We start from the raw sequence: 27,789 nt of genomic DNA on the forward strand, positions 1-27,789 counted from the left end.
TGTTTGAACTGGCTGTGCCGGTTAGGGTACTGCAGAGGCGAGGGGCCAGCGCTGGGGAGGGGGCCCGGGGGCGGCTGCAGCGCAGGCATAGCCTGGCTGCCGGCACAGGCTGGCTGCCGGCACCTGCCCCAGCCCATCTCCAGCCCATCTCCAGTCTCCCCGTGACCGACTGGGGCTGGCAGCGCCCCAGCGCCGGACTCCGGCGGGGCAGCGGGGTCTCTGCCCGGCTCCCAGCATGTCCGGGGCGGAGGTGCTGGACACCCAGGGACCTGCAGGCGCTGTGGAATGCACGGGGGACGTCCCCTCTCTTAAAGAAATCGAGCAGCTCCTGAACACCGGGCGGCCCTCCTGCAACCACGTTGATGAAGTATGGCCTAATCTCTTTCTAGGAGACCTGTAAGTACAGCTTTTTGGACACACCTCTGCCACACCTTCTGTTAGTATGCCTCATGGGTGCGGCTTTAGACAGCTCATAGCTTTCCTAATTGCTGTCATTTACACTGCAGACAGCACGATTTCCGAGATAAAATTATGACTCAGCTGGTACTTGCTTCTAAGTTAGCCCTTAGAGGCAACGCACAGCCTGATGCTCCAACTTGGGAAATGCAGTCTCACAGTGCTACTCCTGATCTGTGAATGTCACTGCACTTATTTGATTTGTTTGTCTTTTCCTTAGAGTAACAGCTCACAACAGATTTGTTTTGTGGAAGATGGGCGTGACCCATGTTTTAAATGCTGCCCATGGCACAGCCTACAGCCACGGAGGCCAGGACTATTATGGAGCGACCATTCATTATTATGGTGTACCAGCCCAAGACCTGCCAAGCTTTGATATAAGCCAGTTCTTTTTCTCCGCAGCACAATTTATCCACAAAGCCTTGAACACACCAGGAGGTATGAAATTATTGTTGGTCATATTTTTATGCAAGTTGGCAGCCTCTCATAACAGATCAGCTCCACAAGCTCAGTGGTGGACGAGTCACTACATGGCGTCCTCCTAGCTGCCGGTTACCTGCGCGGTGGGTGGCAGGAGGAGGGAGTGCTGTGTACCTGGACGTAGCTCTGACTAGGTCCCAAAAAGCTTATGTGAGAAAAGAAATGAACAGTGCAGGAGAGAGACTGGGATGGAGAGAGGAAGAGAGGGGAGGAGAGGAGAATATCTGGAAGGAAAGGCTCATTCAAAAAGGGAGAATCAAAAACATGCATTTAAAATGAACACCCTCTTTTGAGACCCTTTTATAGCAACTGTACTTATAAGAACAAATGAATAAAGAAACAAAAGTCCTAATTTCTACAATCACCAACTGTATGAGGAGGCTCAGATATTGCAGATGAGCTTCTTGTTTGAACATGGCCTGGAGGGCTGTGTCCTCAAGGAGAAGAATTACCTTTACCCAAGGAGATTTATAGTGAATTGCACAAGAAACTGAGCTTCTTGGCAGTGGTACAATATAATACTAATTAACCTGTATTACATAAAAGATCATTTCTTAGCATGATAAACTGGCATTAATGGAGCTGTCTCTATATCACAAGTTTTGCCTTCAAAATACAATTACAGTTGCATCAAATTGCCTTATTATGCAATAGTACTAGCCAGTCATTTTTCTTTTGTTAGTGCCATCCACTCAGGCCAAATTTTAGCATTCTTCTTCGCCTAAGTAAGCCCTTTGAAACCAATGGGTCTGATTTTCCTCTTTCTCACAACAAAACAACTTCATTATTTCAACAGGGTTTTTTTCTGTGATTTGCCAGTGTTTCTGACATCAGGTGGGGATCTCATGGTGCTTCTTACACAAGTGAGTGTAACAATGGCAAATTAGAGTTAATTGTTAGCAGTTCATACGATCTATCAGAAGGGTAAGAAATACGTCATGTCTGCCGTGTTACTGTGAATAAGCTGGAGAAGGCAGAAGGGCTTTGCCTTCCCTTTAGATTAAACTTCGTCCACTGTACTGCTTCTCTTCCATGGTTATAATTTTTTAATTTCTTTTTAACCAGCTAAAATATTGGTACATTGTGCAGTTGGAGTAAGCAGGTCAGCTTCCCTAGTCCTGGCATATCTCATGATAAATCACCACCTTCCATTAGTTGAAGCCATCAAAACAGTGAAGGAGCATCGATGGATTTCACCCAATCGTGGCTTTCTGAAACACCTGCGAAATTTGGATGTTCAGCTACGGCAGAAGAAGGACTGCTGACTGGGCAAACTTATTTGCATTCACTTTACTGAGTTTCAGCCTTCATAGTCATTGTGCATACACAACTTCCTATGATCAGTGCATGTTACAAAAATGAAGAAAATTATGCATCAAAGTAAAAGGTCAACAGAACTGTAAATGGATTAATTTTGATAGCTCAGTTCCTCCAAGACCAGCACAGCCAACATCAGCACTGTAAGCACCGTGGAGCTGCCATGCCTACAGTGGCACTACCATATAAATCCATTGAAGTGGTTAAGATGGACAGAGTTTGTTCCTGGTTTGTGCTAATGCCAGAGGAAAGTACAGTAATTGCATCTAGCTCTAAAGGATGTTTGAATCCCCTTTACTTGGGAGGGTAACATAATCATCTTTGTAAGTTTGGTTACAGTTCTCATATGCAAGAAAAGCATTTTGTTTTTCAGGCCTGATTATGTGGCAAGGGCAGTTTCTTAAGAGCCCAAGGACTTCTACAGAAACATTCCTCTTTCACAGGTCTGCTAAATATTACAGTGCTATAGAAAGCTGTGACAGCCAGAAGACCCACACCAGCAGAATAAACGTCTGTGAAGCTCTCTACAGTCTGGGTCAGCAAAACCACAAATCTTTTCTTGTTAAATACGTTTTCAGCAAGATAATGTATATCATGTAGTATATTGAGGACATTAAAAAATGTCAGGTCTCTGAAGCATTTTGTAAGCTTAAACCCATCAGTTCGTTCTCACTCCAAATTATCCCAGATCAGTTCTGTGTCAGTGGCTTTGAATCATCCATGGTTTAATATCAGGTAGAAGCTTAGCTTACATCAGTGGCTTGGCTTAATTGATACAAGTTAGTTTTAAGCTGTTTTGAGCATGTCACTTTTCCTATCACCAGTTAATCGGTACTTAAACCAATGTGATTTTTAATATAGCAACTGCATTTGAAATTCATGCTACCACTCTGACTGAAAATTACCTTGTTACCTTGTGGTGAACCATGAAGTGATAATCGAATTTGGGTTTGCCCTTTGCTACTGGTTTGATTTATTGATTAGTTGACCTTATAAAGATTCTCTGCTAGATTAGGTAAATACATTTCTGCTTGTTTGTTTGCATTTGAAGCATCAGTTCTGATAATTTTTCTCTCTGCTGGAAGAGACTTTCAAGGTTATTAGAAGACTAAAATAGTGGTAACTTGTGAGTTGAACCTCTTCCTTCCCAGACCCCCATATTCTCCTTAATTCTTGGAGATGTTATGACATGAATGCTGATTCTGCCTAGCATTTATGGGAATTTAGGAATCTGTCCCTATTTTGCTGTACACAAGTGCTTTACAAAATAAGTATATTTAGGATTCTTTCAGACATCAATTTCACTGTTCAGATTTTCCTAAACCTTGCCAAAGAGCTCCACTGATGAGAGAAAGATAAGACATTGTCATGTAAAAAGATCAAATAGGAAATCACATTTAAAACCCAACAGCAGTGGGACAACTTTTATAACTCACAAAGAAGCAAGGTGGAGGAGGAGGAGCTGGGTTTGCTTTGAAGTTCTTCATTAAAATTAATAGGGATTTATATGACTTAATATTTCATTATAATTTATACTTCATTCACATTACAGTAGCTTTTAATCTGGAAACCTTTTGAAGACTTGGCATTGAAAAATCTGAAACTCATGTGAGTGAAATAATGCATTTTAGTGGCTTTAGGCTGGGCAAAATTAGACACATGTGAGCAAGATTAATGGAATCTCCCCATCAGGATAATGCTTTGCATGCCCCTGAACATCTGTCCTACAAAGCCACAGCTGTGAAAGCTGCTCCTGTTGTAAATTAGTACCTGCTCTTGAAGATACTGCTTATCCTGGGAGAGTATTGTTTTAGCAGGGGTAGAGGAGAGATGAGTACAGAGCAAAGCTGAGTCAGTAGGGCATCCAAGCCACCAATGACATGGTAGTGATCTTGTAAGCAAAACTTACCTCAGTGGAGAGAATGAACTAGTGCTCTTTTCAAGGGCACTAGCAAATCACAGAAGTGTTTTTAATCTGTGGAGTCAGCGTTGCCTATATTTCCCATCTGTCTGCACTGCTCCCTTCCTTATATACAGATTAACTTTGACTCCAGCTTTGTTCAGGAAAAAAGATTCCAGTCAACATAAGCAAAAGCAGAAGAGTTAGCACATCACAGCAAACAATGCTTTCTGTTTTAAGAAGTTACATGGCTAAGAGGAAAAGGGACCTCCTCACCTGTTACTTACAGTACCCAAAATTCAAGTCATACTTGGATATGACATTAACACTTCATTTCTTTCTACTATCAGCATGAAAACTTGTATTTTGAGTGTTGGTTTAGTAAGTTAGACTAAGGAACCAAAATAAAGGAAAAATACTTCCTTGCCAGTGGGACTTCGTTCAGAAAAATGCACATTTTTTAAGAGTGTCTACACAACCCAGGAGAATAAAGGCACTGAAATTTAACTTCTAACTGAGGGATAATTCCATTTTGAAAGATGTTTAAATACCTAAAGGTAAATTGTGTACCTGCTGAGCCAGCCAAAGCACCTAGGCTCATGCAGCAGTGCCTGTATACCCTCCCAGGAGCTTGCAGGAATTGTCAGTCCTGGTGGTCCTTCCTGACCAGGAGCTGATTACCTTCTATCTCCTCTGAAGCTGCAGGTGCACAGACCTTCCTGCCTCAGACTTTGTGGGACAGAAATTCATTCAGGTTACAAAATACATAGAAACTCCATCCAGATCAGGAAGCTCATGAGCCGCAGCTAGATGGAACCTGGGAGAGGTTAGAAAGCAGTATAATTCATACTTGTGTGTTCTTATTTTCTATAGGCATCCACTTTGCTTCCATCCAGTCAGGCACAGGATAGTGGGTAAGGCCCAGGACAGTGGCTCTCATGATCTTTATTTTGAACTTACCCTTAAGATGCGCTATCCCCTCTTTCCTGGTAGCTTATTATTAGAACTGGGTCACATGAGGCATTTGGGACTCTGTCTCAGTTGCATTGACCGACATTTCTTTCCCAGGGAAAGCTCTATGCTGGCAGGAACAGCAATACAGCTCATGTGGGGAGGGGAGTAGCATTTTTTTGCATAAGATTCAGTTAATGCAGAGTTTTCGTTTTTCTGGCTGTTGCCCATTGCATGAGGGATGTGGCGCTGAGCTAATCCAGGGAGGCGTCAAGGCGCGTGCCATATTTAGAGTCAGCCACCTGCTTGGAACATCAAGCAGCAGCAAAGAGCCTGCTTCAGCAGAAAACTGCTCTGTGGGTCCTGCAGCAGCGCCTTCCAGCAGGCCCTCCTCTGCCTAAATCTGCGTGTGGCCTCCGAAGGGGTCAGCACCTGAAGACAGTCAGACCCTGTCAGCCTGGGAGTGCTCTGAGGCTGGCACTCCCTCTGCCCGGGAACTGCCAGGTATTTTGGACAGCTGCAAGGTGGAAGTAAATCACGTGGGTGAAGAGTGGCCTAATCTCTGCATAGGCAATATGTAAGTGTTATTTGAGGCTGAGCTGTTCTGAAGGGCTGGGAAATACAGTACTCGTTAACATATGCTGTCCAACTTTATTTAGTTAGCATTGGTAAACTTCATTGCCTTAAAATAGACTTAAGATTAGCATAGAAGAAAGAAAAAGGATTATTCATTAAAGAAAGAACCCACTGAACAGAAAATTAATTAAAAAGAGAATTAGACTCTATTGCTTTGCATTATTTTATAAATGCTGCAGCATTTACCATATAAAGCACAGGACAGACTCATGATCCTGAGCAGCCTTAAAATTGAACAGTGATTGGTTTTACCTTTTTTGGTTTAATTTAACTAGAATGGAAATTTTCACATTAAAAATTATTCTGATTTTGGCTGTTTATATGACAACTTGATTTGCAGTTGAAATTTCTAACAAAAACCAATATGGATGTTCTGAATGACAGCAGACTCCACTGTTTGTTTTTCAAAGCTGTATAGATGGATATTTCACTCATGCAGTCATCTGCACTCAATGTGCCTAGTGCCCGATGTTATGCCAAAAGTTTTTTTCACCACCACCAGGTTGCAAACTTGTTGAAATATCTGGAAATTAAAATTACAATAATTCCTACATGAGAGAAGCAGGAGGAACTAACAATCCTTTGGCTAATTGCCCATTGATTACAGATAAAAGTGGGCATTCTTTTAGCTATGAAAAAGCAAAGCCAAAAAAATGAGCTAGGTGACGGGGAAATAATTTTCACTTACAAAACTTGGTTTTACAAATTGCAACCTGCTTCCCAATCTCACTGCACTTCTAATGAGGAGTGTGACACCCTGCAGGTGGGCCCAGCAACAGGGGCCCTGGGTGTGGAAAGGCAGAAGCCAACACAACAACACGCAGTGCTTCACTGAACTTCTGCCTTGGCAGTGAGAATGGGAAACCAACCTCGGCTTTTCCAGTTAAACCTTGTAACTGTACTTGGAAATTAAAGTTTTACTTATTAGAACCATTTGGATTTGTAGAATTGAGCCCAACAGGTAGTAAAAGCAAAGATTTAATACAAAAATCACTGAAATTGTTGGGGAATAAAATGTAAAACAGTGTATGTGTAGTAAGGAAAAAATGAACTTCGAGAGCATTCAGCTAACGGGAATAAAAATGTAAACAGGTTTGTTTGCTAATGCAACAGCTGATCGCTAATATCAGCTTAAATACAAGTTACAGACTGCAAATAGTGAAACTGGGAGTTGATCAAGTGCTACAGACAGAATTTTCTTCATTTTGCCAGCATCAATAAGACAAATATGAACAACTCCTGAGAATAAGGTTTCATGGGATCTTCATGAGATAGAAATGGGGAATAGAGTATTAAATTAATCATTAAGTATTTGCATTTAGGGCCCAACGCAATACTCAGTGAAGTCAATAAACAGTGGATGTTTCTATCACTGAGCGAACCCATGCCAGCATCAGGACTTGTGTCAGAGCTAAAGTAACCCAAAGCAGTACCATATATTGTCATTTCTTGTTTCTGTGGAACCAGTTGTGTGCAGTTTCTGAGCAACTACTTGGAAATCAAAGATCAATCTAGAATTAATGCTGTATTCAATAAGAAATATTTCTCCTTATGTGTTTATCAGAAATCTGATGATCAGTGTCTTTAAACAAGTTAAATCTGTCTCATAAAGTGGGGAAGGCTGATTTTATATGATGACCTTCATCCTGGAAGACTTTGAAGTTGTCAACAAACTGATTATTAAATATTTGTCTGGCTATCAGCCATTGTTTATATGCAAGGCCAAGGCCAAGACTCTCTAGGTTTAAAGGTAAAATGTTTTTTGAAATCCTACATAATAAGTGGCTGAGGGCACAATATGTAAAATATTCTGCAGAAATCAAACCTCATGCTGATCTTAAGCAGGCAGGTTTGTTTACTGGAGTTTAGCCAGATTGACAAGGCTAATATCGTTTCATCAAAGAAACATCATACAGGGTGAGGCAAAATGGTTACAGGATGGGCTAAAATCTTGTGTATTCTTTCAACATACATATTTCAAGTCTAATGATAGGAGGACCTGAGGTATCTCCTGAAGTGCATTTTTGTAAAGTGTTTAGGCCAGCAATCCCCAATGCCTTTGTAGTCAACTGGAGCCTGTAAAACTTGTTGAATTTATTTACTTGCAGAAGTGAAATAACTTGGAATTCTGAATTTCCAGATATGTTTGAGTATATTCAGAAATCATAACCTTTTACCATTCTTTCACTGCCTCACTTTTTCTTATAAATGTCAAAGGGGGAAAAATGTCTCAAAGTGTGGTGGGCACTGCTCTCTACAGACAGGAATACATTACAAGGCAACAAGATACCTTGAGCTACTTTTTGTCATGAGCTTTCATACATGATTCTCCTTAGTTCCATAACCCATAACAAGGAAGACCTGAAAAGGCTTGGTGACACCCATGCACTGAGTGCAGCACATTTTTGCATGGAGAATCAAATGAGACCCAACTTTCCATGGCCAGGAAATGCATTATTATGGAATACCTGTAGAGGACACGATTGACTTCCACCTTGTTGCACATTTCTGTACCACCTCTGAGTGCATTCACGAGGGCAAATGGCAAGGCTCTGTCCTGCTGGTAAACCACTGCTCCTACTGAGCACTTCCATTAAGCAATCACAAATTACTTTAGCAGCATTAACTAAACCTCCCTCAACCACTTGTGTGAGCCTAATTATCCACCTACAGACATTGTCTCCACTGGCAAGTGGGAGAACAGCAGGATCCTGAAAGATTATGAGTGACCAGCAAAACCCTACCCACATCAGTGGCAAGGATCATACACAGCCTACTCCTAATCCATCAGAGCATATCTTCTGTAGCCGTAGGGGAAAAAAACAATTATAAAAGGGAATGATGCTGTATTTTAGTGACTGGGGAGAAAGTTCTGAGTTCTCAGTCAGAAATCACTGACTTCTTTAGTTTTTCTGTATTGATTCATCAGAATACACAATACAAAAATAGTTACTTTCTGGTTTGAGAAACAGCCAAAAGCTGCAAAGAGCTATTGCAGAGACATGCCAGTTGGCCTTTTACAATGCCTAATGCCATGTGTTTCCCTCTGTTTCTGAACTCAGGTCTCTAGTAATAAAAAGTGGTTCTTGATTTATGAAAGGGATGGATGTAATACCCTGGAGGCTACTTTATCTCATCTGCTGTAAATTGGATCTCTTGGAGATGAGATGAGATGAGATAAGATGAGATGAGATGTGAGCGAGGCAGAAGAAATGCAATCTGTGACCATGGCACTATTCCTTGCAGTTGGAACAGCACTACATGTATTCATTTCTGTTTGTAAGGGAAAAATCTTTATTTGCTGTATTCTTAGAAAAGCAGATCCACTTCTTTTCTGCTGGCTGGCCTTATGCTACTCTGTCACTCCTCTAGGCAGTGCTATCCAAAGAGTTGTTCAGTAGCGAGCAATTTCATCAAGCTGCAGGATTTACATATTGAACTAAGATACAGTATACACCTGTGTCAACTAAACTCTTACATGATTAAAAAACAAAGTGACAAGGAGAAATGTCAGACAATCTGAGTATGACATAAAGATGTAAGGAACATGACCCAAAGTTTGGCATCAAATCTATCTTACTGGTGTAGAAGGTTTCTGAATTTTGTATGCTCCAGTCATTCCTCTATCATTTGGTTAAATTAAGGCAAGAAATGTGTTAGACACTCCTCTAGGATACATTCCTAATTTGTTGTCCATTCTGCTCATTCAAACTCTTCAAACAACTCCAAGAGAAAATAGGCCCCTGTTTAAAATTAAAGCTCTTAAGTATGTTCCTGGACATAAAAAGATGCAATTATGTTTAGCTAGATTGGGATCAGCAAATGAAAAGGGGAAAAAATTGTCCAAACCGTACAAGAAGTCATCCAGATGGGAGACAGATGTTTTCACCTTGGTGACAATAGATGCTGAATGGCTGGGGACTTCCGCGAGGTACATTCCTCCTGCCATGCTCTCTGTCCAGCTCTGTCTTAGCTTTATGGACCTGAGAATTACTGCAAATGTAATAAATTTGCAGCCATTAATTAGCCTTTTTTTCATGCTCGGAGTTCCCACCAAAATTCTTTTTACTCAAACATTGCTGTGTCTCTACCACTAGCAAACAGAGAAAGACACAAGTTCTTTAATTTTACAGGAATATTTCATAAAAGAACTGCTCTTTCAGCCTTACTCTGCTGGTTTAGAAGACAGGTTTCTCCCAGTAACCTGTTTTCTGTCGATGTCTCGCAAAGGAAAGGGGACTGTAAAGATAAAAACAGTTTTGAAATGACTACCCAAATTGGCAAGCTAAGCTAGACCACCCTGGGGTAGTTCTCATTTTAGAGCAGGTCTTGGAAAACAAACCGTAGTTTTAGACTGAAGTCCTAACCATGCAGAGGTAAAATACCTGAGAAAGTTGCTGGTGGCAATTCAGCATCTCAACAGAACTCCATAGCATTTGCCCAGAGTTCGTTTGTCACGTGTGCATTTCCATAGAATATAATGCAGTGCAACATCAGAGCACCAATGCTGAGGCCAAACTAATCCTTGTGGAAACCCTCACCCAAAACCAGCGGGGCAACCCAGAGCTGAATTTGCCCTCCTATTTCTGAAAAGAGAAGTCTGCCAAGGACATCATGGCCTATGAGGCACACATTGCTGGCAGGCTCTCAAGTGCCAAAATAGAACCAGCATTGCCAGCCGCACACATCCTGTGCTTTGCAGGCAAGACGCAGACAAGAAAAACAATCAAGTTGTCTGGTGGAAAAAGTGGCTTCCCAGGATCTCTCTGACCACGGTGTAATTGTGATCAATCCACATTGGCAAGTATCATCTTTCCACGTGTGTTCCGCCTAGTGCAGGCTGCCTGTGTGAGCAGCTCAGGCAGGCTGATGCATGCTTGTTATTGCCGGCATAAATATCTCTGCCTTGTGTTATTGTGGCACAAAGCAGCTGGACCATTTGAAAATCATTTAAAAAGCACTATAAAATTAGGGCTCCAGTGCTCTTATTTTATGACTTTCACAAGCAGCCGTTGCCTAGAGAGAAATTATCCTCTTTATTTTCCAGGCTAAAGGTTCTTTTAACATTCATCAAAATCAAAGTGCACCCTTGATAACACATCGAGCTGTTACTTATCTAGTACAGACTCTTTACCTTCTGTATAATATCACATTTGAGATCTCAGTTCTTCATATACAACTCATTTCATTGTGTCTGCTGTTGTTTTCACCAAGTGAATTTGCGTAGTTTCTAGAGAGGTTGGATGATGCCCTGAAACACATTCTTTTCATAATTCCCTTTTTTTTTTTAATTTTATTTTTAGAATAATAGCCTGGAGTGCTTTTGTTACTGATCCTTCTATAAAAATGGTCAATTACCTCTTTGGCAATGGATTTGCACAGACCAATTAAGGTCCGTAAGTGAAAGCTTTTCAAGGACAGAAATAGTACTTAGGTGCATAACCTGATGGACTCACCTTTCTGCATTTGAAAAAATCTCTTTCCCATATATAAAAAAAAGGCTTTGATTTTTTTTTTCTATTCTTGTTTTTACAGACAGCTGCTTTACCAAACTCAGGAAAACGGTGAGTGAACCAAAGCAACATGAAAAAATGCAAACAGTACAAAGGAAAAGCCATTCTTTTTAGAAATAAAAAAGAAGCACAGCTGCATCAACCATACTCACAGCTCAAATCTGAAGGGCTTAGGAAGAAACACTGCATGAAATCCTCAACCACAAAGGTGACAAGTGGGGAATGCCCTGCACATGCTCTGTGCTGCAGCTCAAGAAAAACACTGTGTGTCTCTGTGTTGTTTAACCTGCCTTAGGTTTTTGTAAGGGACAGGTCACCTTATTATCCAGACATCAAATACAGACTGGAGATAAACATTTACAAAGTCATAACCTTAGCTCTGTTCTCATGGTTCCCTCTTTGGCCAAGATTTTTGTCTTTATGTCCTCTAGGGGTAGCAGGCTCATTCCTGTGCCAAAGAGCAGCATGCTTTCAGATCCCTGCAAGGGGGGTTGGTTGTTGCTAATAGATCCCGCTGTGAAGGCATGTGTAGCCACATAGAGCATCTGTACAGTCAAGATGCATCATCCTGCATGGAGGAGGAGATGTAACCAGCCAGAAGGCAGGCTATATGTGTGCAAAGAGAGCTTTGCCACCATGCCAGCACCTCTGAGAGCAGAGGGAGTCTGAATTTTTAATGACAGATTTTGCTTGTCATCACCCAGTTTGTGACCCATCAACAGAACGGTTAAGCTAGCAGAGGAATGAGATGCAGTTATTTGGTAATCACTATTATTCATGACCCTGGAAAGGCAGAAAATGGGACAGGCATGACAGACATCTTCACGGATATAGGAAGTGGGACAGACATTTAGTAAGTCAGGATAAGAAAGCACCTCAGCTCTATGGTACATTTTTCTGTTTCAATAGTCAGTAACCACCTTCCTGTGCCTGACAGTCTCAGAAATAAAAAGAAGAGCCCGAATAAGCATTTCAGGTCAGATTTGATCTTCTGGGTTAAGACTGACCTACTCAGTCTCAGCCCTTACTTGTGGCAATAGTGAAAAGTGGCAGAAGAGCAGAGGTCGGTGTATCCCTCTCAAGACCTGATCCAGCACCACAACTGTAATTAAGTCACCTGTGCAGGAACTTCCTCCCTTCTGAGCTGACCTGCACATATGTTTGTCCCCTCTGAGGTATATACACCTTGCTCAATAGATCAAAAATTAAAAACTCAGGGATAAATCCCTCACCAATAGAATAGAAACAGAAAATCCCTTCTACCCAGAGATTTCAAATTTCTGGACAGCCCTGAATTTGCCTTTGTTTGGGGGATAAACTGCCTGTGGTGAACAGTTTCTCACTCTTGGTCTTCACTAAAAAGGATAGCAAATTGACAATTGCAGTTAATGCTTCAGTGCTGAAAGGGGAGGATTTTCCTTTCAAGCACTGAAGGGGAACAGATGTCTATAGAGTGTTGTTTCTGCTGTACACACATATCTACTAACACCTCAATGTGTAAAGGCTTGCTCACCTCATGTCCAGAGCAGGATTAAGCATTCCCTGGAGCTGCTTTGACTTAGGTGATCAGTGGCTGGAAGGCTGGCAAAAGGACCCAGGTTGTGGGATGATCTGGACAAGGCAGATTCAAAGTCATTTGTGCTCAGTTAAACCTATTAATTTCCAGGAAGGCTTAGTCTACTTCTGAATAGCAAGTGCGATCCTATAATTCTGAGGTGGGCAGCCAAAGGGCAAAAGAAAGTTCCTGGATGCTGAAGTGTTCTTGTGGTGTTGCCAGCAGCTGCGGAGCTTCCATCATTTGCTTTCCTCACAAAACGAAACTGATTCTGCTACTAACTGCAGAACCAAGCTGGGAACAAAGTTATTTTACCAAAAGAAGCAATACAAGAAAGAATACCTTGAAAAGACAAGTAGGATCAGAAACTGGAGGGGAAAGGTGTGAGGGCACTGGGGTCTGTGTACGCGTCATCTCATGGGGCAAGGGCGTTCCTGCCCAGGTGATGGGCACCCATATCATCAGTTCTTTTTCCTTATCATCATAACTGTTGAAACTTGCTTCAAACTTTTTTCTTTTGCTCCTTAACTCTTGATTCCTTGTCATCCTTCTCCATGGTGCCACTGTGAAATGGCAATTGATTCATAGTGACAAATGTATTCCCAGCCTGGGGGATAGATTCTGGATGTTTGGTGCCCGTGTTATAGAATGCAGTATTTAGTAATGGTTACTGTGCACACTGCATTAATAAGACAGGTGGAAAAGGCACCAAGGCAGGTTAGACCTGAAGATCTGGATAGTTATTTTCTCCATCAGCCCAGAGCAGAGTCTAGGGAAAGACAGCATAAGAAACAGGGCAGCTGCTTATCTTCCAGCTTTTGGCTTTCAATAGATTGGCTACTTCCTAAACCTCTTGATGCTTTTAATTACTACTGACTTGATGGCAGGGCTGGTCCTAGCACAAAACTCCCTAGTTGCCCCAACAAGCACCTGGCCCCCATCAGCTCCAGGGAGGCTAGCTTGGGCTGTGGGGAAAGAAAGAAAAGGAGGGGGGAAGGCTGGGTGAGGAGAAAGGATGCATGGGTGAGGAGCAGGCTGGGTGGGTGGGGAGCAGGCTGGTGCTGGAGGAGGCTCTGGAGAGGCCGCTACCACAGCTGTTGTGGCCCTGAGGTTCATCCCCTCATCGGACAAACTGCAAATGCCTCTTTGTGAGGAAGGGGAAGGTGAAGGAGTCACAGGAACCACTGCGCTGACTCTGGAGCAGGAATGCCTCAAAGCCCCCAGGCAGTCTGGTTGTACTGTCCAAACCAATTTCCATTCTTGTAGAGGGCTTGTTTACTTTTAAGAAAAGTATTTGAAGCAGCCGGGGAGAGAGCATGAACAGCAGACTCCTCCATCCCAGCCCTCTTCCAAAGCCCCGTTGGCTCCTGAGAGGTTCAGTCCTGGCAGTGGAAGTGTCTCGTCTGTGACACCCATGTGGGTGAAGGGTCAGTTTCCCCCTGGAGAACAGGCAGAAAAGACTCTGAGGTGACCCCACTGCCAGTGCAGCACTCAGTGAAACAGCCTGTCAGCACCAGGTGTGTTCTCCTGCACAGCCCCTGTCCCTCATGCCTCCCTCTATTCCCAAACACCAGGGCAGCGGATCTTTCCTCTAGCTTGGCTCTTTTCCTGCTACGACTCAAGGAACTGGGAATGGGAAGAGAAACATATTTGGAGAAAGACAGAATAAAAGACTAAAAGAATCACCCTGCTCTTTACTTTGGGTGAGTGCATTATGTCTTGGACTGGTTTGTACAACAGATTTTGCCAGTGTAGCAAAACCAGGCCAAACTATATGGTGTACAGGAAAAAATGAGTATTGTCACAGGCTTCTCTTATACAGAAAACCTGCATGGGAAAGGATACGGTGTAGATCTTTTGATGTATACACCCAGGTCAATACCAATCTAATTAATTCCGTATATTTCACGTTTTTCTTCAGTCCAATCTGTGCCGTTTCTTGTAAGTGTTCCCTTTAAATGCCAGTCAGGAGAGGATTCAGTCATGAGGTGCCCATCGCTGTGTATTTTTAAATCATTCAAGATTGCTTTCTCCTGCCATCTTGTGGCAATAGGAAAAATCACAGTGTTTCACTAACAGCAGCATTGCCTGCTGGTCTAAGGCAAGGGTTGTTAGTAAAAGCAGTGTATAATTAGATTAGTTGGCATAACTGGAAAAAAATATAGCCCTTCTTGCATATTTAAAAGGTTGACTAATTCTTCCAGCTCTACCAGTTGATCTTGTAGCAGTGGTTCTTTGGTTATCCCAGCACAAAATGTGCTTTGTTTCCTGTCAAACCGTAGGAAGATCTTGTCTGAAAGGCATGTAAAACACCCTGCATTGTTTGCTTAATTCTAAACAAAAACATTTTCATTATTTTGTTAAAAATGCATATAAGATTTATATAAGATTAAATTTAGGTTCCTGGGTTTTTCCCCCCCTTTTCCTGCAGTTACATAAAGGTTATTTGAAAATGAATATTTTTGATCCCCACTCTCCCACCACAATAGCTTTTCCCACATAGCTGAGCTAAAAATATGAAAATTATATATGATAATTAAAAAAAGGAAAAAATCCAAAAGGAAAAAATGCCAATATTTTCCCTTAAAATAAATGAAAAATTCAAAGTCAGGAGGAAAAACTAGTCACAAAATTCCAGCCTGCAAAGAGAACATAAATAAAAGCTCTTCAAAGCTTTGTTCATTTTCAGTAGCACCAGCAAAAACGACTGCTTGGGATGCCAGACATTGGAGAGATGTTAGTGCTATTTATAGCTCATAGGTGGCTCCCATTATCACTGTACCTGAGAATCTCAAAGTCCTTAATGTATTCCTGCTCACAGCAACTTTCCCAAGCAGAGGACAGCCTTCCCAGAGCTGCGCTGGAAGCACTGAGGTTTGCTTAGGGAGAATGAACTGTCATGTTTGCAGCGTGTTCCCAAACTGTCTGTTATAATCTGCCTGCAGCAGGCACAACCTCCAGCAAGGCTGCCTTACACCCTGCTACCTGTGCTCAGCTCTCCCTCCTGGGAGCCATGAGGCTGCTGCTTTGCTGGAGGCTCTTTTTCCCCCTCCATCAACCAACAAACCAACTTTGGCTTCAATCTATAGTCCACACCAAACCTCAGTATGAAACAGCATCAGAAAAACAACAGCACAACACCTGGCAAGATAAAGGTGAAAAGACCCTCCAAAAACTTGCTGGCATGCAACAATCCTTGCTCCTGCCCTGCCTGAACAACCGCAAGACTCACATAACATCAGCATGGTGTCGGGGGAGTGGGGCAGCCCTAAGCTGCCTGCTTCCCACAGAGACATCGCAGCAGGGCCTGGCAGAGAAACTTCTTCCCACCAGCCAGCAAATAGCAGGACAAGCTCTCCTAGTGACCCTAGGACTGGATGTTCCATAGAGCAGCAGCATGTTCCCACTGCCCTTGACCTCTCATCTATCATAGCCCGGAGAGATGGCTGCACACCCCGCTTTACCCACACCCCTGACAAGGCAGCTCCCTGCTTCACTCTGATTTACCTCACACCCCAATACCAGGGAAGCACAACAGGCAAACCACTCACAGTTTCATTTCTTCAAATTCAAGATGAAAAATTAGGAGCAAATATTCATCAGGCACATAATCAAAAGTTGGCAAAAGAAAGTAAATCCCAGTTCTAGATCTTAATATGTCCTTTTAGTTGCTCTTGTGCACCTCATCAATGGTCAATTCCTTTGTGACGTACAATCACGCTTTTTAAAAGATGACTTAATCAAAAAATAGACAATCATTTTAAAATCAGCAATCAAAAAAAATCTCAAAAACCCATTCCACTCTGCCCCAACAAAGCAGAGAATGTCCCTGGAAAGCTTTATGATGTGCCCAAAAAATTCAAGTGCCAAAATAGATCTTCCACTGGAGAGTTTTGAAGTCTTTTTTGCTCTTGATTCCATAGCAAAAATTTTGTACAGCTTTGTCAACCTTAGAAAAAGGTGCCTTTTTTGTATGTACCCTTTCAAGCAAGGCAAAGCAAGGAGAGCACTTCACTGCTTATGTTTAAAGTGCAGAGAGACAGACAGCTCAAAGCTACCCCTGCCAAACGACCAAGGAATATCAAAACCCCTTTCTCATGCCTTCAAATATTCTGAAATCTTGCAAGCTTGACAGCATTGTCAATTTTGTATTGACAGGAGCAGTCAGATAAAAATCATTTGAGGAGTAAATCAAGGAGAAGGAAAAAACTTCTTTAATCCACAGTCACACAAATCCATACTGCCTGCAGAAGCACAAGTGCTCTGGAGCCCCTTCTAATAGCAGTATATTAACATTCTTGTTTGTCTTTCCTGAAGCTTGCAAGACATTATTTTTTTCTCCCTCTCTGAGTCTGGTCTCTTTGACACCATTTGTATCAGAACTGCCCATAACTTACATCTATCGACAGCCTGTGACACCAGTGAAATCTTGGCACAGCACTGGCTGTGACAGCACTCACTGAACTGTTATCAATATCAAGGTCACTTTGTTTTTCTTGCTCTCACTGCAGCTGCAGCTTCTCTGCCCTCAGGGCACGAGCTGCTCAAGAAAGCTTTCTGTCTAAGCTCCTCACAAGCCACAGCCTCTCTGCTCCATTACTGCTGTTATATAAGATTAGAGTGAAGTTTCTACTATTAGAAGCAGTTAGCTGCATGGTGACTGTGTGCTCCCCTGATTACAGCATACAGCACAGTTATGGCTGCTGGCAACAGGACTTAAAACTCCAGTGTTTTAATTCAGGGAGAAGCAAGACTGTAGTTGAGATGTGTCAAGAAAATCAGTAGTTTTGGAGGGCTTTAATTCCTAGCTGTGGTACCCTGGACAGGAGTGCTCCAGAGGAGAAATAAAGGGGAAAGCATCACCCTAGGCTTGACAAATATCCACAGACAGTCGGAAATTGTGGTAGGAGCCTGTGGAGGGCAGCGCTGTCTTGCTGGGGATGGTGCATTGAATAGCTCAGAGATGCCAGCTGCTAAGGTAATAATTCTTTTTTTTTATCTCCTTTGAATCTGAAAGCTGCAGATGTAAAAGCTGTCGTCATGCCACAGCCATGACCTGTCACTGCAAGCAGGACTCCCCATTTTTCCGACCAGTGCCTCCATTTTTAAAGGATCCTTTCCTACAGCCCCATGTGTGGTCAAATGCCCCTTCCTAGGCTGTGTGGCTCTCAAATGGGAGGGTTGGGGGAGGAGGCGCAGCGGGCTGGAGGCAGCATGGAGGTTCTCCCCCCTTGAAATGGCAGTCTTGGGAAAATATGCGCAGATCCATTATATTACAAAGGAAAGGAAATGTTCTCCAGGAGCACTTCTATGAGAAAGCAGTAACACCCTCTCCCAAAAACGAACAGGGCACAGGTGAAGTTCCCCCCACTGAGCCTGAGCTCAGCAAGCTTTTTCCCTCCCGAGTGCTTGCCTTGTCTAAGGACAATAGTGGCAGTGTGACCGGGGATGGGGCTGCTGGATGGGGCTGTGTGAGAGTGAGAGCTGAGATGCTCAGGCTTCATGTCTACCTATGTGACCTCACAACTCTGCCTGTGCCTGGCCATGCACCCCCTTGTCTTTCCACTTCACCTGGGACCTTCCTTACCACCAGGAACTCTCCTGGCTATCCAAACCCTGCCCAAGGCTGATTACCCTCACCTGCCCTGCCCTCTGACTGCTCCCACCACTGAGATGGCCTTTTATGTTCCTGCCATCCCCAGGTGGATGTAGGTTCTGTGAGGCAGGAACAGCCTGCTGCTGCCCCACAGGAGCCCCTCCAGCCCCATGGGCAGCTCTGTGTAAGAACAGGAGGGCTCACAGCTTTCCAGCCCAGCTCAGGCTCCTTGTGAGCAGAAGTTGGTACCTTCTGGCTCAGTTTGGAGAAGCTGAGAGGGCCCCATCATAAAAGTACAAGGCTGGATGTGAACGGGGATGTCAGGAGGGAGACCAAGCAGTGAAGAGGTGTGAAGACTTGGATTTTCTCTCACCCTGTAAAACACAGTTGCAAGTGTAGGGCAAGGGGCATCTGCAAGCTGAGCTGGGCTGGGCTGAGCCAAGAGGGCAGCCATGGAGGAGGCTTGCAGGGCTGCTCCTGATCTTTCCCAACACTGCTGTTAAAGAGAGGGCTGTGTTTTCCAGAGCCCTTGATCTGGCATCTTTCCCAGGTAGTAAATTCCCTTAAAAACCGAACCAAACAGAGGTTTAATTGTACATTCTGCTTTTCTCTTCACTCTGAAATAATGGCAGTGGCATGTACCCACAGTGAGGCTGAGGGACCGATTCTGCTTTCCATTATTCAGGGGCACTGCCTCCGGTGAGGCAGATCAGAGTTTAAACAGTGAGCTGGAGCAATGAACTTTCTACTATTCCCTGCTGTTTGACTGTGGGCAAAATAAAAGGCCATAATACATGACGCAGTCAGCCAAGAAAGCAATATTGCTCTGCCATGTGCACGGCCTACACTGAGACAAGTCCAGGATCTCATTTCTAAATTCCCATAGGTGCCTCATTTAAACCATCAGCCATAACCTGCTTCTCATTTTCAATACCACTTGGTATTAGAGCGGCAGTGAACTGCTGGTGAGAGATTCTAATTCCTGCAAACAAGCCCCTGTAGGCTTGCAAGGAAAACAGAGAGTTCCCCTCTCGGTTGCCTGCTAGGTTCCCATCTGGCTGGTTTAACTTTGCTATTGCTTTTAAATGTGCCTGTTTCTGCAAAGAAGCTTTCAGCTCTACCTCAAGAGACTTCTGGGTTCTCTTAGCATCAGATTCTGACCAAAGTGTAGATACACAGACTGGGTCTTCTTAACAAAAAGGAAGATCATATTTCACATTACAGTATCTGAAAGATTAATTCCACTTACATGATCATTTCCTCGTGAACTACACTTCTTTCCATCTGGATTTTTCCATCAGGAGGACAAAGAGCCATAGTGTAAAGCACTACCTGAGAGAAAAGAGCAAGGAGTGTAAAAGATGAGTGCGGAGATGCTTGCTGAGAGAAGAGAGAAGAAAAAACAGAGTAGACAGCAATTTCAAATGCATCAAGAGGCTGTCTTTTTTTTTCCTTTCACATGAATTATATTCTGACCTCATGCTTTGGAATTTTGAACCATTTAGTTTGTCAGGTTTTTGATTTAGGGAATTTAGAATATTTGGTTGCAGGAGCTTTCTGTATCATGCTATTGTTAGGTAGTGTTCATGCTGTTGTAGTAACCACAGGCCCTGCTGTGCCTTAGGCTCTTAATAATCTCATGTAAGGCCTTGTTATAGAAAGACACCTGTCCCCATCCGGGCTATGAACATAACCACAGGCAGAGCTGTGCCAGTTAGGGAGGTGCTAGCAAAAGGGAAAGAGGGATGCTTGTAGTCCAACTAATGCCCTACCATACTCCTCCTGAGACTCCAGACATTCGTCTCATCTCTCTACAGCTCAGTTCACTCTCAAAGAGACAAGGTAACAACCATGGCAAAATGGCAGGAGGCTTTCCCCTGTTACAAAGTGAAAATTAGGGCTAAGCAAATAGGTGGCCACTCAATCTGTGTTCAATTTTAGTTTATTTCTCAACCAGGAACAAGCCATTTCATCTTGTTTTAATTTTTTAAAAGATTTTATGCAATGCAGCAAAACAAATTCCAAAACAAAGTAACTCTGAATAGAAAAATGAAAATGGTAATTTTTTTGAAAGTAACGAAATTAACTATTTCAAATCTACAATATTGCTTCTTTCTCCCGAACTTTGCAGAATTTTCTTTCACTGGAATCTGCAAATGCAACACAAATCTGTTAAATGCTTTAGCCAATTCCAGTCAGTGGGGGTTTGTGTGGGTTTTTTTCCTTCCTTTGCCAGAAAAATCTTCAATAGAAAATGGCAATTGTTTCCACCATAGAGAAGGAAAGAAAAAAAAAAAACAAACAAGCAAACAAACAAACAAAAAACCCCAAACAAAAAGCTTAGCAGACTGTAGTACTTAAGTGGCTAAACAATACTGGGGAGATACTAACTAGGTTGTGGTGGACAAGTTCTGGCCTGACTGGGTCCCTCAGGAGCTGCACCCAGCTGCATTCAAACAGCCTGGAGTCACCCACAGCCCTTTCTGGGTGCTGCCTGCAGCCAGGCAATTCCATCCCACGACCACCTTCAGCCTGGGCCTCAAGGGCAGCTCTTGGACCACTGGGGAAATCCAGGCTCCACAGCTCAGACATGGAACCAAGCAGACCCTGGCCATGTGGGGTGCACCCCAGTGCTCCAGGTGTTTGGGAACCGTTGCATAATGACAAGACAATTTTAAAGCTTGTGCTGCTTTGGATTCTCTGTATTGCCCTTAAAAATCCTATCCAGCCTCAAAAGTCTCCCATAGGTAGAAGCACTTTTTTTTGTTTCTGTTCTTTTATTTTTTAACCAGAAAAAAAAAAAAAAAGAGAGAAAGAAAGAATCTAATGAGATGGTCTTTATGTACTTCCAGGCTACAATTTAAAAGAAAAGTAATCCTATCCTACTTGCATGGTCTAGATCTCTGGAGAAAATGTTAGTGACTTTGTAAGATAGAAAATTTTTTTCCCCAGGTGCAGGGACTCCTGCCCTCCTGCAGTCACTAGCTGTTTCCAACTGAAACAGCTTCTGGGAGCCACCCAGAGGGAGAAGCTTAGAGAAATGTCATCAGTGGCAGCACTTTTGCTAGCTCTGCAGTATCTTAAAGTAGGGGGAGGGAGGAAACTCAGCAAAGTCCCTGGCCTTCAATTAAAAAATTCATATTGCTTTCCTCATTAGTCCAATCATCTGCTATAGCTATTTCCAAGCTTACCCTGAAGGCCCTGTAGAGCAATTCAATTTCAAGGCCAGTGCAGCGCAGGAGGGAGCATTCTTGGGAGGAGCTATGTTCGTGTTGACATGAGGAGCTCACTTGTTTGGCATTAGTCATGTGAATAAAATGATGTTGATGTGCTTTTTGAAAAGCAGATTGCTGTATGAAAGGGAGCTCTGTTGCAAAGCACCTACCTGGCTGCAAAGGCTGGAGTCACCTCCAAAGTGTCACTGGCACCAAAATAATTCAATTCTTGGAGAATTTCTTCAAAGTCAGGTCTTGGACAAGAGGCCTCACGATCTAATTCTCTCTGCTCATCATCTCCATTACTGTAACTAGGTGACAGGCTACAACAGAAGTTTAAAGCAGCAGGGGCTAGGAGAACTGAAAGTTTGATATCTATCTGCTTACCTCCACAACTTCAGCCCTTAAGCATCTGCAGCGACTCAGCCACACTCCTTGAAAATTAGCCTGTGATCTTATGAATCTCCTGATGTAGAAGCTGTATTATCTTTTTCTTGATTTCTTTTACTGCTTCAGCTTAACGTTCTGTGCCGATGAAAGTACAAACAGGTCATCATGAAGATGCTGGCAGTAGCTCTTGAGCACAGTGCATGACTTTCACAAGGCAGTAAAACTTGTAGGGCAGTGCACAATATCTGTTTCTGTGCTATTCTTTATGTTAATCTCTGCAAGGATTGCACAACATTTTCCTTTATCAAAGCTCTTGGTGCTACATTTTCTGCCCTGAAAAATTTGTAGGCTTTTATCTCTATATTCCTCTCTACTTCCCTGCAGTTCTTTTCCTCCATCATTAAAAGTAAAACCAGTCACTTTTTTTCCTATCTCTCCCATGATTTTTACTGTGCTTTTCATATTTTACTTATTAAGCAGTTACCCTAGGGAGACTTCTTTTTTATTGGAACATACAAAAAGCTATCACTGCGCTTAACATTGGTGGGGAGGAGGAGGGAGAAAGGGGCAAGGGAAGAAAATTTAGGCTGAGGTCACAGAAATATATGTAATGTGTTCCATAATGTGCTTCACATCATCTCTACTTCTTTATCCAGAAGCAAAAAGATATTCTCCCTTGTTTTCTGCTTATTCCCCAAATCACCCTACATTGTTGAAAATAACATACCTGGATGTTGGACAAAGTTGTTGTTGTTTTAGAAGCAACACCCATCTGGCTGCTGCTGTGGGGGCAGAGGACAGACTAGATGATTTCTGAAGGTCCCATCTGCTCTTGTTTTCTAGAATTGCTAAGAAAACAAACCCAAACTCTAGATTTAGGCAAAACTGAAACCACATGAGAATAAACACCATCTACTCTACTTTGGGAAGAGTTCTAGTGTGGCTTTCACATTGATTATGACTCTAATACCGACAGGCAGCCAAACAAGGCTCATCAATATTTTCTGGGGGCAAGAAAAGCAACTCAGGACAATGAGATCCTGGTAGGAGAAATGCTCCTAAAGTCTCAAGAAGGGACTGCTTGGATATCTTCGCACTCTTCTCTTGACTGAGCTCTGCTTTCCGCTGAACCGGTTGGCCTGAGCTTCCTGGGTCTAAACCAGCAAACAGCATTGCAAAAGGGATGCCCAAATTCCATGGTGTGATCTGTGAGGCATCATAGATCTGTGATCTCTCGGATCCCTCACAGATCTGGGGAAGGAAGCCCTAGATGGGATTCTCAACAGGACAACAACACCAGAATTTCAGCTCTATAATTTAAAAAAATTCAGGTGCTGTCTTTTCTCACATCCCAGGTAAGTACCTCACCCCTCAGATGAGAGAAATGGCCTCTCTCTGGAGGCAAGTACCTATCACATTATTTATACAAAGTGGAACAGCTCCCAGAGGAGAGACAGAGAGAGATAGGCACAAGAATACCAGTATAGCTAAGTGTTCAGGGGTATTCAACTGAGAGAGAGAAAAAACTAGTTCAAATTCTCTCAATTTCTATTTCTGTACATACAGACATATCTATGTTTATATACACACGTGAAAATCCGTTCATACCTATAGATGTTCATGTATATGTGTGTTTAAATACATCCCTATAAGTGAAAGGAAACTGTGTGCACATATATTTCATATGTGTATACACATGCATTATACAAATGTCACTCATACACACATCCTAAGACTTCCACCTTGGCCCTAGAAGCATTTTAAGTATAAGTCAGCCCAATTATGTATTCTTTCAAAAACTTCCAGTTTTAATTAATCAGAATCAAGTGTGCACAAACACTTGGTAACTCTTCAACAAAAAGAGCTGATGGTTTTCTGTATACCCTCATCAGTAACTGAAATAACATCTGCACCTACATGGTTCAGCCAGTGCTGCATTCAGGTGGCGCAGGATGTTCTTTTCCAACATCAGTACTTGACAAGAAATTAAATCACATTGTCTTATGCTGCTTTCTCAGGGGAGGATTTACATGCCTATAGAGTCCTACCACAGAGTCACTCCTGCTCTCTGGATGTTTTTAGCAACACCTGCAGGCCCTGCTGCACACACTGGTTATAATAATGTAATGCTATTTGGAGGGTAATGAACAGGACTACTTTCTAGGGAATGCTATATCTGTATGAAAATTTCCTCTTAATTCATTTCAGAAAAGCTATCTCTGATACAGCCTGAGTGCGTGCAAAAGAGCAGCAAGATGCCTCACACCAAAGACTCTTCATCTCTGACTAGCAATGATTCCTATGAAACACCAGCACTATCAGACCTCCAGCGGCTTCTGTGGTTCAGAGGAGGGTCTGATAATCATGTGGACCAAGTCTGGCCCAATATCTACCTGGGAGATGCGTAAGAACATATAGTCCTATTGTTAAGCTGTTATCAGTCCCTGGGAGGAGGAGGAGGAATGGGTGTGATACACTGAGGAGCAGCTTTTGGGTCTACAGGAATGTTTTTACAATACAGACATCCAAAGCTGATGACACAAGGAGTCTGGATGTCAAGAAAAACATGGCATGCAAAATGGTGACTTACTGTGTCTGACTTGTGTTTTTTATATTCTGTGAGCCACCATGGATTTGGCAGGGTAAGAAATATTTGTATTCTAGACAAAAGTCCTCAAAGAACTTATACCAAATTGGTGTAAATTCTGAGATGCATTATTTGTCCTGAAAACTGTGCTCTAAGGCAGCAGACAAGAGCATAGTAGCCCTCACACTCAAATAGAGGTGGCAGGATCAAGAGCCAGAAAGAAGAGGACCTAAATGAATTATACAATAGGGATTTTGACATTTGAAATCAGAAGTTTCTTTCAAAGATGGCAAAACTGAAAATATCAATCCGGTATTTTTGTGCAAACACCTTACTCTTGTGACCAGTAATATTTATTGCTATTTCCTTCCAATTGGATTACAGCAGATTACACAGATCATTGGCTTGTTTTGCCCAGCTCCTCCTCCTCATGAATATATCAGTTAAGGTTCAGAGTTTTGTAGAATGCATTTAGTCCCCCTTTATTGTGGGAAGGGGGGAAAACCTAGCTGGTGAATACAATGCATCCGCTTCATGTTCAAATCAGGAACAAGGTGTTGCTGCATTTGTATGAGTTCTTACCCTTGAGACCCAGGCAACCTATCAATGAGAGATTAGCTCTAAAATTTGCTAAACAAATATTTAAAGGAAAATCTTGACCACTTTATAGCCATGTTCCCAGGGATTAACCGCTAGGAGGCATTTGCTTAACTGACAGTATCCCACTGGCAAGTCTGTGCTCCTGCTGCTCTCCACACCCCCATATCACATTTTTCCTGCACAAAGTACTATGTGCTTCTCAAAATTTTCTCCTCTGTAGGCAAGATGCAGTTCCTGCATCCTTTCTTAGTAGGAGCAGGCACTAACTTTAAACCGTGCTATTTTAGCAGAATGTTGGGAGCGTTGCCAATGTGCCCTTCATGTCTTTCAACAGGTGGGCTGCCAGGAGCAAAACTACTCTTCAAAGCCTCAACATTACTCATATCCTTAATGCAGCAGATGGACCATATAGCATCAACACAGGAGCCAAATATTATGAAGATCTGCAAATAGAGTACTATGGAGTAGAAGCATTTGATGATCCTTCCTTCGATTTAAGTATCTTCTTCTATGATGCTGCCAATTTCATAGGCCAGGCCTTAAACTCTTCAGGAGGTAAGAGGGAAGCAAAGATAAGCTCTGGGAGGAAGTTTCAACACAAGCCAAATGACTTCTCCTTGCAGTAACAGACACCAACAGAGCTCAGAATCAGAATAAGGTTTGAGGTGGCATATGCAGAACCACTGAGGAGAGGATGGAGAAGGGTGCCTATACCATGTGCTGCAGGGAAGGTGGCCATGGCCAGGTTCCCAGGAGCTGGGGAAGACTGGCTGCCTGCAGCCCAGGGTGGCAGGAGGACGGGCAAGCTCTAATACCAGAGTGCAGAGGTTATGGCACTGCAGATACTCTCCCCTGGGCCCATGCTGTAAGAACTGGCATGATCTGTGTGCTTCCACACACACCTCCCGCCCCTTGCACACTGGCATGGGCTCTAGACAGACAGTCCTGCTCTGCGTGCTGCTCCTGGTCCCGATGCACTCAGCTGGGAGCAGTGTCACTTCAGTGCTGGCTCGAATGCTTCACATGCTTAAGTACTTCACAGAATTGGAGCTTTATTCAGGCTGTCTATTAAGCTAGAGAAGCAGCAGAAGTTAATGAACTAAGTCAAAAACTACAAGCCTGACCCACAGCCTGCTGAATTTTTGTCAGCAGAGTTTGGATTATGGCCTAGTTATCATAATTTCCATTTGTTCCAGAGTTTGCTCTGACTCTGACTGGCTGCAGGATCTGCTGCTTTCACTGGAGTGCTTTATTAAATCCCCAGTTATAGCTCACACTGGGCTGCTGAGATACAGTAAATTACTACTCCTTTTCTACAGGCAGACTATCCCACAGAGTTTATGGGACTTGCCAGTGATCACAGTCAGGGCTGGGCCAAATTTTTCTGCCAGAGCTCATTTTTTTCCACAGAAAACTATACTAACAAGTTTAGTCACAGAAAGCTTCTCCTGCCGCAGAAAATTTCAACTATTTTAATCTGAGGCCTAAATTAGGTCCAGGAGATCAGTATAAAACACCACCTTGCCTGAGAGGTATAGCATAATCTTTCTGAAAACATGAGGGTTCACTAATTGTCCCCATTATTTTCTCAACTTGTTTCTAGTATTTTTTCTCCTCCCTGTGTCTTTTTCACTTTAGAAATGCTAAAGCACACTCACTTTGCTGTACCTCTTTTTTTCTGCAGGTAAGGTGTTTGTTCATTGTGCCATGGGAGTGAGCCGCTCAGCGACTTTAGTGCTTGCCTTTTTAATGATCCATGAAAACATGACACTCGTGGATGCTCTGAAGACGGTGGGTGCTCACAGAGACATCTGCCCAAATTCAGGGTTCCTCAGCCAGCTCCGGGACTTGGACATTAAACTGAATGAAGAGAAGAAAGGAACCAGAGCATCTGCTCCCAAAGAGCTGTAAGAGAGTATTGCTGAAAGAGAGAGGACAAAATCTCACTTGAGTTGCCTGTATCTCTTATAGATGAACCACATTTATAAACTAAGGACACAAGATTATGAGACACCAGAACGCATGTTATTAATAAAAGTAGATTTTGCCTGATCTTTCCATTTTGCAAAGCCCTCCTAGGTTTATACTTATGATTGATTGTATACTCTCTCCTTCACTCTCCACCTTAAAACATTGCTCTCTACTGGTTAAAAAAGAAAAAAAAAAAAAAAGAAAGAAAGATATCAGGTTCCACTTCAGAAATAGCTGTGTTTTTAGCAACTAGCGAAGCTCATATCACTTTATGAAGTGTTAGGCTATTTGAGGTGAAAGATGCCATATTATTTATGCTACAGTAATGCTTAGAAATTTTCTTATGAACCAGCCCCCATCCCTTTGCTCTCCGTATCTCAAAGGGTTTGTATTTTGAGACTTGAATCTGGCACTGGTTAGTTCTTGATTTTACAATAGGTGGAGCTCCTGAGTTGGGGTAAGAGGCTTTTTAAAGGCAACACAGCTGTGAAACAACACAAGCCACTCTAAGGAATTATTCCAGGTCTCTCTATAGTGTTTTCCCTTTGGCTATTCATCAGAGTTTTTTTTCTCCACAAAAATACGTTTCTTTGAGAGGACATTCAAATATTTTTCATCTTCC

At 42.8% G+C, this 27,789-nt stretch overlaps 2 protein-coding genes and 1 long non-coding RNA gene across 4 annotated transcripts; 2 read left to right on the forward strand and 1 right to left on the reverse strand.

The window, feature by feature from the left end:
* Positions 1-205: 205 nt before the first annotated feature.
* On the forward strand, positions 206-2,892 carry LOC113950134 (dual specificity protein phosphatase 13-like). The gene is made up of 3 exons (XM_027649540.1): positions 206-396; positions 677-894; positions 2,002-2,892. The coding sequence occupies exons 1-3, from the start codon at positions 236-238 to the stop codon at positions 2,199-2,201; spliced, it is 579 nt and encodes a 192-aa protein (XP_027505341.1). The 5' UTR covers positions 206-235; the 3' UTR covers positions 2,202-2,892.
* A 1,928-nt stretch (positions 2,893-4,820) lies between these two features.
* Positions 4,821-27,265, forward strand: LOC113950133 (dual specificity protein phosphatase 13-like). Of its 2 annotated transcripts, none has more exons than XM_027649539.1 (5): positions 4,821-5,681; positions 11,276-11,304; positions 24,218-24,413; positions 25,531-25,751; positions 26,881-27,265. In XM_027649539.1, the coding sequence occupies exons 3-5, from the start codon at positions 24,265-24,267 to the stop codon at positions 27,105-27,107; spliced, it is 597 nt and encodes a 198-aa protein (XP_027505340.1). In that variant the 5' UTR covers positions 4,821-5,681; positions 11,276-11,304; positions 24,218-24,264; the 3' UTR covers positions 27,108-27,265. The 2 variants fall into 2 exon arrangements, with proteins under 2 accessions (XP_027505340.1, XP_027505339.1); XM_027649538.1 differs by lacking the exon at positions 4,821-5,681 and adding an exon at positions 11,049-11,136.
* Positions 9,328-22,520, reverse strand: LOC113950135. Its single transcript, XR_003528674.1, has 3 exons — positions 22,007-22,520; positions 19,654-19,736; positions 9,328-9,483 (listed from the first exon to the last, which is right to left on the reverse strand). It is a non-coding gene; the product is annotated as an uncharacterized LOC113950135 (long non-coding RNA).
* Positions 27,266-27,789: the final 524 nt, after the last annotated feature.

Source organism: Corapipo altera, unplaced genomic scaffold, assembly GCF_003945725.1.
Source record: "Corapipo altera isolate COAL_440 unplaced genomic scaffold, ASM394572v1 53, whole genome shotgun sequence".
NCBI classification, from domain to species: domain Eukaryota; kingdom Metazoa; phylum Chordata; class Aves; order Passeriformes; family Pipridae; genus Corapipo; species Corapipo altera.